General features: G+C 43.2%; 1 protein-coding gene across 1 annotated transcript in view; it reads left to right on the forward strand.

The window, feature by feature from the left end:
• Nucleotides 1-16,809, forward strand: part of sdk1a (sidekick cell adhesion molecule 1a) — a 259,374-nt gene that overhangs the window by 130,639 nt on the left and 111,926 nt on the right. The window contains 1 exon segment of the mRNA XM_032542220.1: nt 3,950-3,976. Coding sequence (XP_032398111.1) covers nt 3,950-3,976 — 27 coding nt within the window.

The raw sequence follows: 16,809 nt of genomic DNA on the forward strand, positions 1-16,809 counted from the left end.
TACAGTTGAAATTATCTACAAGCTCAGTGACTGAGATCCCAGAAAGGGAGGAGAAAAGCTGAATGAATGTTTCCCTGGTGTTTTCAGTGATAAACTGTTTTCTGATTAACTTTGTTTGGACACTTTTGTGCACAAAGATAAATAGGTTGCACAGTATTTAGGTGGCCTGTAAATATTAAGAAATATAGCTTGAGGGGAGGACCTTAACTGAACAGCCACATATTCAAAAAAAGCAACATTTCCATACAATATTTGCGTACAGTGGAATGAGTCATTACACAAAATGTTGACTCCACCTCCTTTCTTAGTCACTCCATTCTCGCTCATAAAACTGAAGTTAGGAGGAGCTGACTCGATGAGAACAGCGGCGCTGTTATTATGGTCTAACCAGGTTTCAGTTAAAAACATAAAATCTGTAATGAAACATGGCACCCATGTTCTTTTTTTACATTTCCCTTGTACTTTTCTTGTTTCTTTTCAAGCCTGGATGTTTGTTTGTTTATCATTTTAATGAAACGTTTGTATTCATTGTCTCATTTTTATGCTCTTTGTTTGACTCTTGAGGTGATGAAGAGGTAATGTTTAACGAGGGATTTATGGGTTTTTTAATCTTAAGTGCGCATTTAAGTGCAGGCATTCTGTTTGGGCACAAATAGACCTGAAGTCTGTGTGAAGAGAAAAAAGAAGAGGAGGAAGAAAGGCAGGGATAAGCTACTTTTTATTCTTTCACACAGTAAGCAGAGAATGTCAAAACCTGGGGACGTTTGGGATTCCAAACAAGGATGATTGACACCAGCGTTTACCTGTATGTGTATGGGAGACTGTGCTATGCATACCAGCTGCCAGTGTGAGTTTGTGCATGTGGGGGCATGGTAAATTGGAAAGGTCAACTGATGCTAGTGTTTTGGTACAGACAGACAGCAGGAAGATGTAACCTTCCCAGAGTCCACGTTTATGGAGGGAAGGAGAATCTGAGCAAAAGACAGGATTCAGGAGAGCAGAGTGTAGGCTTGTGTGAAAACTAAGTTTTAATATGTAAACCTGCTGTTTATATGCTGTGTATAAGTGAATACTCTCTTCAATTCTGGTCATATTTACAAAGGGAGACAGGCTACTGGGTATAAGGAGAGGAAGCACACGGACTATGAAATTTTACCATCTGGGTCTTTCGGGAATTTCTCCAAGGTCTGAGGTAACACTCCACCAGCTATTATTTTACCGGACACGACTCTGTGTGTGTGTGTGGGGGGGGCTGGGGGGGGGTTGACGGGGTCTATCTTTCCTTGCGTTTCTTTCCGTGAATGTGTCAGTGTTGGAATTTTGAGTGTTTCTTTTGTATAGCCATTTATATGAATTTCAAATTGTTGGGGTGCGTACATGTGCATGGGCTTGTGGTGTTGTGGTGTGTGTGTGTGTGTGTGTGTGTGTGTGTGTTTAGAGCAAGAACAGGAACAGAGTGCAGGGAGAGCGAGATTGACAGGGTAAATTGGAATGGAAAGGGGTTTGAGGTTGAACTCTGGGTTTAAAACAGCCATGAGAGAAAAAAAAGGAGACCCAAATGTGTTGCTAAAAAAGTATCCTTATGCTTAGGGAAGTGTGACAGTGGATGCCGATTTGGGTGGATGGGGAGAACGAAGCAAGGCTGAACAGGAGAATAGATTGTCACCAAGGGCTGGTCTGGTTGTATGTAGATGGAAAGAAAGGAAGGTAGGCCCGGTGGGGCTGTTTGTGTGTCGAGAGGGAGTCATGGAGAGTTTTGAAGTGCTGCAGCAAATAGGTGACCCACAGCTGGGGACTATAGGGTCAGCACCTGCACAGGTCTGCTGGGAAGGTAACACAATAAGATATGACACACATAGCAACAACAGCCTTTACACACCTGAAAGGACAAGTACGGCACACAGGATTGTTGCATTGAACATCAGACACAACACACAAATACTCTACCTATTCCTGCTCGTACACAAACCCATAGACAACCAATAGAGCACACACAACACACACACAAACACACCAACACAACACACACACACACACACACACACACACACACACACACACACACACACAACACTGTGGCAAGCACACACAGAGGACATGGTGACCTGCATGTTTGTAGGTCTTCAGGCAGCTGAATACACAATAGTGAATTCATGAATACAAATCATACTCAAGGCCTAGACACACTTAGGCACACAAAAATATTTTCATATCACCTCAAACTGTATTTAAACACATCTCATTAATATCAACCGTGATACTGAGAAGTGGCCTGTTTAATATGAGTACAGGGTTGAGTGTTGGATCTGGAGAGCATCATTCACCTGCACCACAGTAGTTATCTTTGCAGTGAAATGCACATCTATAAACACATTGATTAAGACAACAAATGTTCAAATGCATTTTAAACAATGAGGGAAGTGAAAGTTGCTGGGAAATGGGTTTAGTGGATTTAGCTCTGTGAACGTCAGATGGTTTGTTGTGTTGTAAACACACACACACACACACACACACACACACACACACACTGTTGTCCCCTGATGTCCCCATTGTTTCTCTGTTCCCATTTTAAACTGAAGATGACTCAGTATGACATAATTTGAATGCACACGCAGAAATGAAACCCCCACCACACACACAAACACACACAGACCAAAGCCATTGTGTGTTTTGTTTTGTGTGTCAGTGGGCATTGTGGTGTGTGTGTGTGTGTGTGTGGTGGTGTGTGTGTGTGTGTGTGTGTGTGTGTGTGTGTGTGTGTGTGTGGAGAGAGATCTACGTGTGTATGTGTCTGTTTGTCTGTCGGTTGTGCGTGTGTGTTGCTAACCCTCTTTAGACGTGCTTCAGGTAAACGGTGTTGTTAAGGGAGGGGTGTTGTGGTGTGGGTGTGTGGGTGTGTGTGGTTGTGTGTGTGTGTGTGTTGGACCAGGTTTAGCTACATTTTGTGGGGACCAAAAACTGTGAATACAGTATACTTAGGGGACTTACAGCTTTGTGGGAACAAATGCTGGTCCCCATACGTTAAAGGGCTTTTTGAGGAATAAGACCTGAGGGTGAGGGGAAGTTAGGCATTTAGGTTTGATGGTTAAGGGTAGGGTAAGGGGCTAGGGAAGCATTATGTCAATGACTGGTCCCACCAAAGATAGCCAGACACGATTGTGTGTGTGTGCTTGCGTGCCTCTGTGTATGTGTCCCTTGCATAGGCTAAACAAAATTTGGGCTAATGGAATACGTCGGAATCTAAATTAAGGCCTTAATGCACATAATTCACCACACACACACACACACACACACACACACACACACACACACACACACAAACACACACACATTATCGAAACACATATACATACACATACACACTCCCAGTATTAAAGAGTTGAGTGAGTGTCTGAGTGGCTGAATAGGAGTGTGTATTGATAGATGAATGGTGAATGTAGATTTTCTGCCAGTGGAATGTCAATGCCATCATTTTCTCGAAGCCTACAGTCTTGCTACCCCCAGCCTTATGACAAATACAAGGAGAAGGACAGAGGGGGAGAAGAAAAGAGTGAATGAGAGGGACAAAATTTGGTAGTTGGCAGTTGATGGATGGGCTGCAAAGAGCTTGTCTTCCTCTGGACTCCATGATAACATGCCGTTCTCTTTGCCTCTTCTTCCCTCTCTCGTCCATATCTTTTCTCTGTTTTTCTTTCTTTTTTTTTCTCAGAGAAGGAGTCTCCTTTTTGCTGTGGGCTTACTCACTTCTGAGATGCCTTAAAGAAGCTGATTTGTGAAAGCCTGTATTTTTTTTTGTGCTATTTTTTAATGTGTATTTTCCAAATATGTCATTTTGCTGCGCCACACTTGAAATCTAAATTATATCTTGCCTGTTCTCCTCTTTCCCCCACTTCCTATCTCTCCTTTTGTCCCACTTCTTTTCATCTCATTCTCTCTGGCTGATGGACAGTTGGCAAGAAGAACCGAGGGTCAACAGGTAAAGAACCCATTTACATTATCTTCCCTTCTCTTTCTACTCTGGCTCCTTCTTTCTCTCGGTATATAAACAAAGGCAAATATTGCTGTGGCCCTTCGCCCCCACCAGAAGGTCAGAGCTTAAGGGTTGTTCAGCTAAATGCTTTACTGCCGGTCACATTGGCAGCAGTGGTGAGTACATCCTAAAAAAGATTTTCAACTGGTGTAGTTTCACTGTTTCTGCCTTAGGGCCAATAAGGAAGCCATACAGCAGCCCACCTTTAACCTCAAGGTGAGACCGCGTAGATCTGCATCTAGTAATATTATTGTAAAATATTGGGATATTTGTCGTTATCCATTCAGAACACAATATCTAGTTCAGTATACAACTTTTTTTGATCCATCATGGCATTTAAAAGTTCTACAGGGACAACTTTGGTCTTGTCTCATTTGTCTATACCTAGCTGGCATCATCAGTGAGGTGAACTAAAGTATTTTGTTTTCCCTGTAATTTATAGAAACATTGCACAAGGACTACATCAGACAAAACCTCAGGCTTGACATTGTTTAATCTAAATCCAGTCAGCCAAGTCATGTGGATGGATGGATGGATTATTAAGTCAATGTTGATATTTGGCATCTGGGATCTGACCTCTTCACTCCCCATAAGGAAACCCTTAGCTCAGCACAACAGGGAGTGGGCAGTGACAACAACAGCTTCCTACCCAGGGGAACATAAACTCAGAGCCACAACAGGTGGATGCTGGAGTGGAGGTGGGGGTTTTCAGATGCTATATGAACAGCAGTTGTACTGGTGTCAGGTCAGCATAGCTTTCAGGTGAGCATAAGCGTAAGCAGAGCACCGACGAGTGTTTAGGATATTGCAGTGAGAAGAGCATACCATGTCAGTGCAGTGGCTGACTCAAGTCAAGTCTGAACTAACTCACAGGCTTCGCTTTTTTGCTTCTTTGACACGTTTTGTCTGCTACATCAGACATGCTAACTCATTTTCCCTGCAGCACCACTTAAGCGTCTATTACCTGAGCTTGGCTAAAACACAGTGAAGTGCCAGTGAGCAGCCTCTCGCTGCAGAGACAGACTGGGCCAAAGCACTTACAAATGCCCAATAGTGTTTCTCTGAGTCACAGAGAACACGGAGTGCTTGAGTATTGCAATAATGTTCCTTAATGGGTACATACTGTTATTATAACATATTTGTGAAATATTGACATATTGTCTTTTTCTTCTTTTAGAATACTTCAGTAATCATGTGTGAATGTTTGTTTCCTTACTTTATTCTGGAAGAATTATTCTGATCAATTATTGTAGATTGCTGATTATTTTTAGAATGAATTGGGCAAAAATGTTTTATTTTAGTTTTCCCCCACTGTACCAAAAATATGAAATTGCAGGCAAGAAGCAATTGCACATGCCCTTATTTCAGTACAGTGGTGATGAAATGTTACCTCATTATGTCATTGTGGGTTTTGTCAAGCAGCCCAAAAAAACGCAACTAATATAATACTCAGAATTAATCAAATAATCATTAAGCACTCTCAAGAGCTTAACTCCTGCCCTGCCTCTCTATTACTCCTACATGTTTCTTGTTTCTTCTTCCTCTCTTTCATTCCCGTCTTCCCATCTTCTCCCTCCATCACTTGGGGTGGCACGATGACAGAGATAGATAGAGGGTTTGGCAGCTGAAGGAGGAGATGAATATTTTCTCGGTCCTCTTACTGCTTCCCATTGTCTGTGTCTGTCTCCCCTTGGGGCTTGGATCTTCTACTCTTGGTGTGGCTGTGTGTGTGTGTGTGTGTGTGTGTGTGTGGCATGTCTTGGCTTGTGTTTTTATATTGCCATTCTAAGGCAAGTCTAGTCAGACGATGACACTTAGCTGTCAGCATGCAGCATTAATGAGTGCAGTGAAACGCACAAACACTCGCCCCACTCTCACACACAGGCAGTATTCTCAAGAGAGATCAGCAAATGATCACCTTCTCTTCTCCATTTATTTATAGTATACCCTCCAAAAATCTCTTTAAAATATTTTTGAAAGCTCTCCATTTTCTTTAACCTCTAATTTCTTAACTTATCTGTGCTTTCTCTCTTAAAATATCACCCTCTTTCTTTCCCTCAAACTCTTTCTCTGTTGGATGCGGTCTCAGTGTGATATGTGTTAGTTGGCTGTGAACCCCGCAGACACGTATCTGACAACTCTATTAATACACAGTCAGCTAACTCCAGCCTCCCTGTGTGTGTGTGTGTGTGTGTGTGTGTGTGTGTGTGTGTGTGTGTGTGTGTGTGTGTGTGTGTGTGTGTGTGTGTGTGTGTGTGTGTGCGTGTGTGCGTGTGTGCGTGCGTGCGTGCGTGCGTTCACCCCCTAAGGCAGTCCCTCTGCTCTCTAGGTCTCTAGATTAGTTTGAAAGGCTTAAAACACACAGATCTACAGCCATAAAAAAAATCATACACACACACCCTGACTCACTGACACAATAGGGAATGTGGAGTGACTGACAGATTTAATAGGAGAACAAGCTGTAATCTGAGAGAATCCATTCGAAGAGGGATTACATTCTAATCTGTGGATGGAATAGCCTTTCATCTCTCTCTCTCTCTCTCTCTCTGTCTCGGTCTCTCTCTCTCGCTCTGTATTTATCCATCTCTATCTCTTTTCTGCCCTAAAGCTTCACCAATCCTTTTAACCAGCCCAGTTTTTTTTATCATGCCCATCCTTGATTTGATTTGAGATTGTTTGTATCAATCTGAATCCCATGCACAGACGCACACACAAACTCACACACACTCTGTCACACAGCTGTGTCACCTCAGCAACACTTGTCAATCAGCAATGATTGCACTGACGAGAGCATTGTAATGTTGAAATGCGTCAATGCCATTCTGGTGCTAAATTATACCCACATCCATTAGCACACATGCAGACCCACGGAATGTACGCTTTCCCTCCTATCCTCATCTATTTTGATTACATTTTATTAACTGCTTTAGCAGCTCTCCTTTTTTCATAATCCCTCTTTCTTTAATGAAGCTGGTTCTGATATTGCTTTGATAAACAACAACCCTGCATTTTTTTCTGCCCTCCATCACTCCTCTCCCTCTCGCTGCCACATGTTGTTTCTCATTTGCTAAATGAGGAATCCAATAGAGTTAGATTAAACTTCTGGACTCTGTTTCTAGAATCTTTATAGGGAGCCTTTTAGCTGCAATAGCTTGTGCATGCACACACACACACACACACACACACACACACACACACACACACACACACTTGTAACACTGTCAGTTTAAATATGTATCCTTGTTTAGGTTGAAGAAGTATCAGTTAATAATCTAAGGTGGTCGGGAAGTGCAAAATAACATTACAATCCCTGTTTAAACAACAAAAAGGATGAGATAAGAGGATGATAGGGAATAAAGGAGGTGAGATAGGCAGTAGGGAATGAGAGATACAGGCGAGATGATGATAGAGATTTCCCCAGAGAAAGAGGATGTTAGACATGCTGACAGAGACAAAAGAAGAGTGCAGATCACACAACCATATGGCATTTTGCTTTCCCCTCTACTTCTACCATCATGTCTGTCACTCCACGAACAAGAAGACCATCTGCACAGTCCCCCATCTACATATACGCTCTATCTCTCTCCTCTGAGCCCTTTTTTCCTCCTTGTTCTCCCATGTTCTGATTTGTCTGTCTGCCCCCATTAGACTCAAAGCCCAAGTTAACAGGTTGGGTTCACACCCCCTTGTGCTTATTACTGGCAGTCGCTGCTGCCGTTAAGGCTACTACTCCCTGCCTGACCTCTGCTTCTCACAGTGGACAGCTAATGGACACTCTCCTCTTGCTCTCTCTACATCTCCCCTGCCTGTCCACCACCCCTCTGTCTCTTTCTATCTTCCACCCACTCTCCACTGCTACCCCTCTTAACTTCTGCGAAGCCAAACCTTTCAAATTGTAACACACATCTTACAAGATGTTGCTCTATGCACAATTTTTTTTATTGGTGTGTGTGTGTGTTTGTTTGTGTGTGTGTTAGGGAGAAACTAAGAGTGATGTAGACCTCCATTATTACTTCCGATCTCTCCTTTCTGTGTCACTTCACTTATCTTCCCCATTACTGTAATGACTCAACCTCTACCATGAGTTAAGGCGTCAGTGAGTGTAGGTGTCAAGACAGTGGAGTGTGTGTGTGTGTGTGTGTGTGTGTGTGTGTGTGTGTGTGTGTGTTGTGTGTGTGTGTGTGTGTGTGTGTGTGTGTGTGTGTGTGTGTGTGTGTGTGTGGTGGTGCGGTTGCGTGCTGTATCATTTGCCCTGTCTTCATGTTCCCCGCATGTCTTATTCAGTGTGACAGTGGGCTATGACTTTTCAGCTCTTTCTCTCCGGTAAAAAAAAAAAGGAAGAGGAAGAGAATGAGAAGAAGGAATAAAGAGCAACCATTATTACCCGCCTTTCTCTCTTCCCTTCAAAGGGGGAGATCAAAGCTGTTCCTCGCCTACCCCTTCCTTCCTTCCATTCCCCCCTTACTTACACCCCAAACATCCCCACTACCAGCCCCTATCAGGCCTAGCCTGTTAATGTGTAGTCCTTACTCCTCCCCTATTCATCGGTTATACATTGGATCCAATGATGTTCATACACATAACCATAACTAATAATACCATAATTCCAATGTTTTTGTACTTTTTTGCTGAGCATTTGTTACACATTTCAAACTAATCCATTCATAACAATTCCACTGTGTCCTTTTCTAATAAGATGCCATTCCCACCATAAATCATACCCTCACACACACAATAATAATTGTGCACATGCAACACCATACTCCTTTCAGGCCATAAATCATTCTTCACATACTTAAACTACTTTACTTTTCTCTAAACAATATCACTGTTATTCACACCACCATACTGACTCAATACATCATTATACACTGTATGGTAATGTCTTTCAGACAGAACAGTGGCTTTTTTGACAAAGAATGATATTATTTATAAGTGAGAATTATGGTGTGTGTGTGTGTGTGTGTGTGTGTGTGGTGTGTGTGTGTGTGTGTGTGTGTGTGTGTGTGTGTGTGTGTGTTAGAAGTAGTGGAAATAAATGTACACTTTTGTTTGAACTCTCTTTTGTTTCAGTCAACTCTGACACTCAATCACACTTAATGTCATCATCTCTTACACACTGTTGGTCACTTACTATTATCCTCTCTTTACTTTACAGTCATATTTCATATTCTATAATCCTTTCTCACTTGTTCTAATCCCATACATACAAGGTGTGTTTAGTGAGTGGGGGGGGGGGGGGGGGGGGGGGACTGCGCGTACTTGGCTTTAGGATGAAAACGACGTGGAAACATAATGACTTTGTTGATACCTTCAACAGAGTGTACTGAAACCTCGTAGTCTCAGTACAAAATTTTTAGCAGTTTTTCGCCACTCTGTACCCCCCAAACCCCTTTTCACAACCCCACACCACCCTCCGTCACCATTTTTTTCTGCAGACCCACCTTTTCCCTTTCACTGCACCACGACATTTGCCACAGGACAGCGCCCCCCCCTCGTGACTAAGCAGTCCCGCCTATTTTATAATTCAACAAACACTAAAACTCAGCAAATTACCCTTGCTACGATCTGGATCTCTTAGGAAAACATTCACTATAAATGCAAAACTAGCCAGTGATAGGAGCATCTGCCAACCATCCACATGCCATATGCCCGCGTCATTCAGCCAAGAATAAATACAGAAAAAAAAACATATCAAAAATCAGCACGCAATAGTATACAGCAAACAAAAAAACACGGATATATGACCTCATGTACGACGACACTTACAAGCTCTAACTATTTTACACGACATACACTTAACATTTAGTGCGCTGATATTCATCTATTCGCAAGATTGACAGTGAAAAACCTGCAGGACCCCACATTCAAGACACTGTCACGCAATAATATTTGCAACAAATGAAAATTATCTTCATTGTAATGCATAATTTTGGTAATTTTTCTGTGCATTCCAGCATTATCTTATGTAGATTCTGTATTATCTGTTTCAATGTATAACCTTCTCTTACCCGTGTTTAATTCCTCCCGGGCCTCATCTATTTTACTTGATTTAACTATATTTTCCAATTTGCCAACATAAGACAAGGTAATGAACCCGTGTCCATTGAAGTGAAAAGTTTTTCCAGTCAAAGTTAATGCAACAATTCAGAATCAGAATCAGAAGGGGACAATTTAATAACATTACATGGAATTTCCTTGGTGATTAGTGCATACATAAACATGTTAAAACATTAATGGAATAAACAATAAATACAGAATGTGACATATATAGTTGTGTTGTACTTAGCAGAGGCGTAATCGTAAGTGCAGGAATGTGCCAAAAGTTTTGAGGTATTACAGGAGTTCAAGCGAAGTAGCAATGGGCAGGTTAACTGTATATAGTCCAGGATGTAGAGGTTAGAGGCAATGTCGGTTGGGGGTCCGCGGCCTTTTTACTTAAGCGACTGCAGAGGTTGCAATATTTTTTGATCCTGATGCACCGCGCTTCCTTCCACAGGAAACTAGATGTTCTAAGAGTTTGTGTCCGGGGTGAGAGGGATCAGCTGCATCTTATCTGCCCGACTCAGTGTTCCGGAGGCTTCCAGTCCTGGAGAGATGGCAGAATTTGCAGCCCATCACCTTCTCACAGAGCAGATTATTTGCTGCACTCTGCCCTGTGTCCCTTGGCATTTGTTAGGCAGCGTAACCTATGGTGATGGAGCCCGTGAGGGATGGACTCAATGATGGCAGTGTGAATGCACTGTCCACACTTTGGCAGGTTGAACTTTCTTCAGCTGCCATAGGAAGTACATCCTCTGCCTGGGCGTTTTTGATGATGGAGCTCATGTTCATGCACCAGCTGCCACTCGAGTCCTGGAGAATGATTTACCCAGTATGCAGAAGATCCACAATGTTGACTGTGGAGTCACCCATCATTATGGGGGGCAGGGGGCCTGCGTCCTTCTAAGTCCACAACCATCTCTGTCTTCAATCGTGTAGCTTGAAGTGTTCATCCCCCCAGAAACAGTTCAATGAGGGTAATGTCCGCCACTAACTAGGAACTTCAGGCGCTTGAGCTGTTTCCCCGCTTCCCGGTGCTGCTTCCTGTCAGACTGAATGGCTGTGATCCACCTGCAGGTGGAGTTAGGCACATGCAGCGGGGGTAGCTTGTCCTGTAGCAAGCCAGGAGGATGGTGTTAGAAGGCTGTAGCTGGAGTCCACAAACAGGATCCCAACGTTGGATCGTGAGAGGTCCCAGTGCCGAAGATGAAAATGAAGCTCAAAAGACTTACATACACGCAAGGTCAGATAGCAATTGGTCTGTAGGTCATGCATCTGGTGATCCGTGTTGGGGGGGCAATGGATGACAGGGGAGGACTTGAGCATTCCGGTTAAGTTCGCATGTTTCCAGTTAGGTTTCAAGATGTCGGATGGACTGAGTCAATCGAGAATCTCATCTATTCCTTTCTCACACAGATGATTTATTCCCCAATGGTTGTTAAATGTCGTACAGCTTTTGCAGCCAGGCTAAATACCCCTTGCTTCTTGATTTGTTTTTGGGGGGTATCAAAAATGTGCCGTTTCGTTCTGACGTGTTAGCATAAAATATCTGTTAAGCCTCGTTGGGCTGCCCTGGAACATCTCAGGAAGGAGAAAAAACCTACCACCAAACCACAAGGTTCTTGTTAGTTGTTGTCTTTTTGTATTAAATTAAGAAGAAGCCCAACTGTAACACTTTCAATAACCATCATTAATAGTTGGTAATTGCATATGAATCATCTTTAGTTAATTGTCATTTACCTGTTGCAAACAGAATTTCAACTGTTAACAATTAAAAATATATTAATGTTTACTTACGACTGCAATAGTGCGGAAAATAACAGTTTTCATTGTTACACACATATACATATATCCCTCATATACTAATTTGTAACTGGTAATAATTAAAAAAAATTTGGTAAGACCTTAAGAAACCTTTTATTTTTATAAAACCTCCTATAAACATTAACATTGATAGATGGTCCGATATTCCGAACACTTAAGTGTTACTAGTTTGGTGTTTGTAAACCATTAGACTCTGGCTGGGTTATTATAAAGTTAGCAAAACAATGACTAAATCCCTTGTTAAATAGTTAATAAGTACTTTGTAAACATCTATAAACATTTACTTATATAGCTAGTTATTACTTGTCAGTGTCCTTAGTTTGGTTTGTAAACTGTCTATGAACATGTCAGGATGTTTTTATTCAAGTTGCAACATATACAAAATTATTACTAAACTCGGTCGACTCTCTCTTTCTCTCTCTCTTCTCTCTCACACCACATACTACGTTACCCAGCACGTACTAACCATAACTCACCCATGAAAAAATGGGGGGTTATCCTCGTCCATCTGTTGTAACTTTATATAACCATCCAGACATGTTTATAGACGGGTTTACAAACCAACTAGTACCCTTAACAAAGTGTTCTAGACTATCTGGTCCACTTCTTGGGTTGTACTGTTTATAGCTGTGTAAAAATGTTGTAATCATTAACCCAATACCTACTAGGGTGAGATAAACTAGATGATCCATAACACTTTTAATTCACAGCAATACTAATATAATCTACTCTTATTATCCTTTATCCATATTCCCATCCAACTTAATCTTCTTATCTCGGCACGTGGGGTTGTGGGGTGCAGTCATCTCCAGCAAAGAGACCCCAAACTTCCCCTGGTTCCTTTAGCCACATAACAAGCTCCACTGTGGGTCCCTGAGGCGTTCCAGGCCAGGATGAGATGTAATCTCCTCTCTCCACCCTCAGTCCTTGGGTTTTCCCCCGAAGGCCTGGCCTCCCCACGGACTTGCGGGAACACCTCCTTGGGTAGATCCCAGCAGGGATCCTTACCAGATCCCCGTAACCCACCTCAACTGGTTCCGGCTCAGCTCTCTTTTTCGTCCACAACGGTTGTGATTAAATGGAATGTAATACCGCCTGGGCCGCGGTTCCTGATTTTCCCGACCATCTCCTGCTCCATGTCCCCTCCATGCGGCGAACAAGACCACCAAGGTATTTAAATCCTTTCACCTTGGGGGTATGGGACTCATTCCCTAGCCTTGAGAGGATTTCCCTGGGTTTTCCTGCTGAGAATCCTGGCCCAGACTTAGAGGCACTGCTCCCTCCTTCCCCAGCCCTTCACACTCGGCTGCAAAACCGATCCAGTGAGTTCTTGAAGGTTCCACCGGCTTGTGGATGCCATCAGGACCACAATCATCGTGCAAAAAGCAACGATGATAAGCCTGATCCACAGACTTTCAACTCTCCTCACACAACCCAACTACGTCCTCGTATCCTTCCATAAATACTAAAACAGGCATTGGTGACAAAGCGCAGGTGGCCCTGGTCAGATAGTGCCACCCGCACCTAAAACAAGTCCGACCTTACTGCCGAAACCCTGGACAAAGCTCTTCTTTGGTCATTACAGAGATTGGATGGCCCTGAGAAGTGAACAAACCTCCTCCCCACCCCCCATACTACCTTCCCAGCTCCCTCAGCACCTCCCCACAGTCTCCTCCCAAGGACCCCCGGTCATTATGCCTTTGGTTCCCAGATCCCAAACACATGTAGACCCGTTGGGCATCACCCTAGGCTCCCTCCCGAGTATCTTACATAGAGTAAGATCCTTATCCATTGGTCCACAACCAGGACAGAATCCTCTTTGTTCCCTCTTCAACCCAAGGTTTGGCTATTCGGCTGAACCCTCCTTTCCGCACCCTGGTAGGCCAAGGTCGGATGATCCAGTTTTATAATCATTTCATCGGACTGAGCCGTATGTTTTGGACATTCGGAGTGAAGAGGGGGGTGGAACTTGTCACCATCTGGTGGTGAGATTAGGTCCAGGGGGTGGTGGACTACTCGGAGCAAGCCTGGTAAGCAAACGGGTAGTGTTGTATGGAACGTCTGGAAGAGGCCCCTCTTGAATAGATTTTCAACTCCCACACTCCTTTGGAGCTTTTTCCCCGTGCATGGCCCTGTGGAGGCTATGGCATTGAACTGAGTGGACAATTTTCAAATTTTCCCTTGCTGAGCTGCAGCGGGGACTGTGGTCTTAGAGTCGTTTAGGGGGTGCCTCAGGGGCGTGTACTCCACAAACACCCTGGTGGACACCATGGTCAGAGGCCGTCCGACTGCAAGAAGGCATCTTCCTGCATAAATGTTTATCCCAGAGGATTTGGACGCAAGTGCAAGTACCGGGGACGGTCCGATGGGGCTGCTCCTCTGCCGTGACAGAGGCAAAGCAGCAGTTGTGGGAGAAGTATTGAAGAAGACATGGAGAAGGACTTTGGTCGTGGCACCAAGGTGCTTCGTGGAAAAAACCTTTTGCCACCTCAGGATGGTGAAGCGGGGAACCATCCAATCTGTGTACAGTACGGATCGGATGCGTGTTTACCCGTCAAACTGAGGAGGTATGGGCCGGTGGAAGGAGCACTCTGATGAAACTCCTAAACGCAGCTGCACTCCTCTGTGGGTAGAAGCAGAGCTGGATGCGATGTGGAAATGGTCATAATTTTCCCCCTAGTCAGAAGTCGCTAGGTAGTTACACAACCTTCCACAGTGGCAAGGCCCCCAGGAGCACAAAGCTCCAGAACCAACCAGCCCCCTGTTCATTGGGACAATCACAAACCGCTCCACCACGCTAAGGTGATGGTTCACAAAACGGGAGAGGAAATGAATCATGTACATTACTTTGCTTTCTAAAGTGCCTCTACAATGGCAGCACTGTCTTGTCCCGTATATGTTTTTTTTCCACCTGTACTAGTAAATGTTGTATCAGCATTCACCATCCATCTATTAATTATGGTTATTATAAAGTGAACTGAGATTTTCCCTACAGGTGTCGATAAAGGCAGCAGATGTCCTCCTTGGCTGTAGGTAGTTTTTTTTACTTTTTTTGTCTTTTTTTCTGTGTTACCATATTGGAATGGTAATCCATCTTTGGTCATGGTTCACAGATCAATGTGTAAGGAAATGTTATTGGATGGTGATAATGGAATTTACTATAGTCTCTGTGGGTGGTGGGTAATTGGAGTTCATCCCTGGGTCCTGTCTCAAAGCTTGCCTGGCAGTGGAGGGGCGTCTGTGTCGCCGTCTGTCCAGCCAGGCATCAAAGACCGACCGGCAATAGAACCTCTGTTAAACATGGAAACATGTCCAGGACCTGGGACCCGGTCCTTCTGCTCCATCTCACTGAAAGTGAGACAGATGGCCAGGGTGCCACTAAATAACTCTACATAGCGTCCTACCACCCAAATGTTATCAAAAGAAAGGTTATCTAACCCACTTGCTTCCCTAACTGTTGGTGGTAACTTCTGCATCACTTTGCTAGGAATAACCCTTGTAATGTTATTTTTTAAGTACACCCTGGGCTTTTTCTGCTATGAATTTCTCATAAAATGAGTGCAAAAGTCAGTCATTCCTGTAATAACCGGCAAGATACTAGCAATGCGCACGACTTATCAAAAGAAAGCTAAACTGTATTTAAAAAATAAAAAAGATTTCCAGAGGCTTAAGCCACTGAGTCTTTGAGGTAAAGGGCGCACATCATTACGCTTACCCATAACGCTCAATGAATACTGCTAGCATGTTGAGCAGTAAGATTATTTTACCCTCTTACTTACTGCGAGCTTGTTTGCATGCTAACATTGGCTGTTCGCATGTAAACACAAAGTACAGTACAGCTGGGGGGGGCTTATGGAACTGTTTTAGTTTCAACGGTATTGTCTAATCGAAGTTGTGTGTGTATTACAATTTAATAGTCTGGGGAAAGTATGAATGTACAACGATGTTCTTTGTAATCATTTTGATAGTTTTTAGATATTTTTTAAAAGAAATAAACAAAAATGTCCCCCTCATAGAAAGTCCAGAGTTACCAAAAGTGATACAAAATGGTGGTGCCAATCCACCCTTTATATGTTGTGTCATGCACATATCATTTAATCCGACCTTTTTTATTTTCCCTAAAATTACCCCTCTCCCAAATATTCACCCTTTTAAGCTGCCAATAAAGCTTAAATGTCCTCTTTCCAAGGTCGAACCTCTAAAAACAGTGTTTAAATATTTGTAGTAAATTGGTATACTAAGTCAGACATGGGTTGGTGTGCCCTGAACATAACGACACCTGCTTGGTGGACACATACATTTAGGTGCCTTATTAAAGTCATACTGTATAGACAGCAAGATGGCCAGCTGAATGCCACAATGTATAAGAATATCAGATAGACCCTGAGGGAAGAGGGAATCAATAAGACAAATTTTAAGGAGTGTGCATCACCTGAATGACAACTGCTATAGAAGAGGCAACTAAGTGTTTGATTTAGACCAGTTAAAAATAAGCACAGGAAGCTGCACAAGAGAAGAGAAATGAACCATTAAACTGTACTGAACTGATAACTGTATGCCGAATGGCATGAAAAAGAAGGCAGCAATGAAAGGGGTAAAAAAGAACCATGTACTTGTGACAAAAGACTTGCCAAGGTTGAGAGGCAAACTCTGATTGGTCCTGGGCCTGGGGGCAGACGAGAGGATTATGGGTGAGGTGGACCAAAAGAGAACTGAATAGGAGAGAGAAAGAAATGGGAACAAGAAAGAGAAAGAGAATAGATTAAGCATCGTTAGGGAATAGATAAATGCGAGAATCTTTGCAGTAGCTGTTTGATCAGAACGGAATCCAAACAAACCATTCCAATCATGCATCAGAATGAGGAATACACATTTACCTGTTTCCCAGCCATAAAAAGGGAAAGCTGGGCACA

The sequence above is a fragment of the Etheostoma spectabile genome, chromosome 2, assembly GCF_008692095.1.
Source record: "Etheostoma spectabile isolate EspeVRDwgs_2016 chromosome 2, UIUC_Espe_1.0, whole genome shotgun sequence".
In the NCBI taxonomy this organism is placed as follows: Eukaryota; Metazoa; Chordata; class Actinopteri; order Perciformes; family Percidae; genus Etheostoma; species Etheostoma spectabile.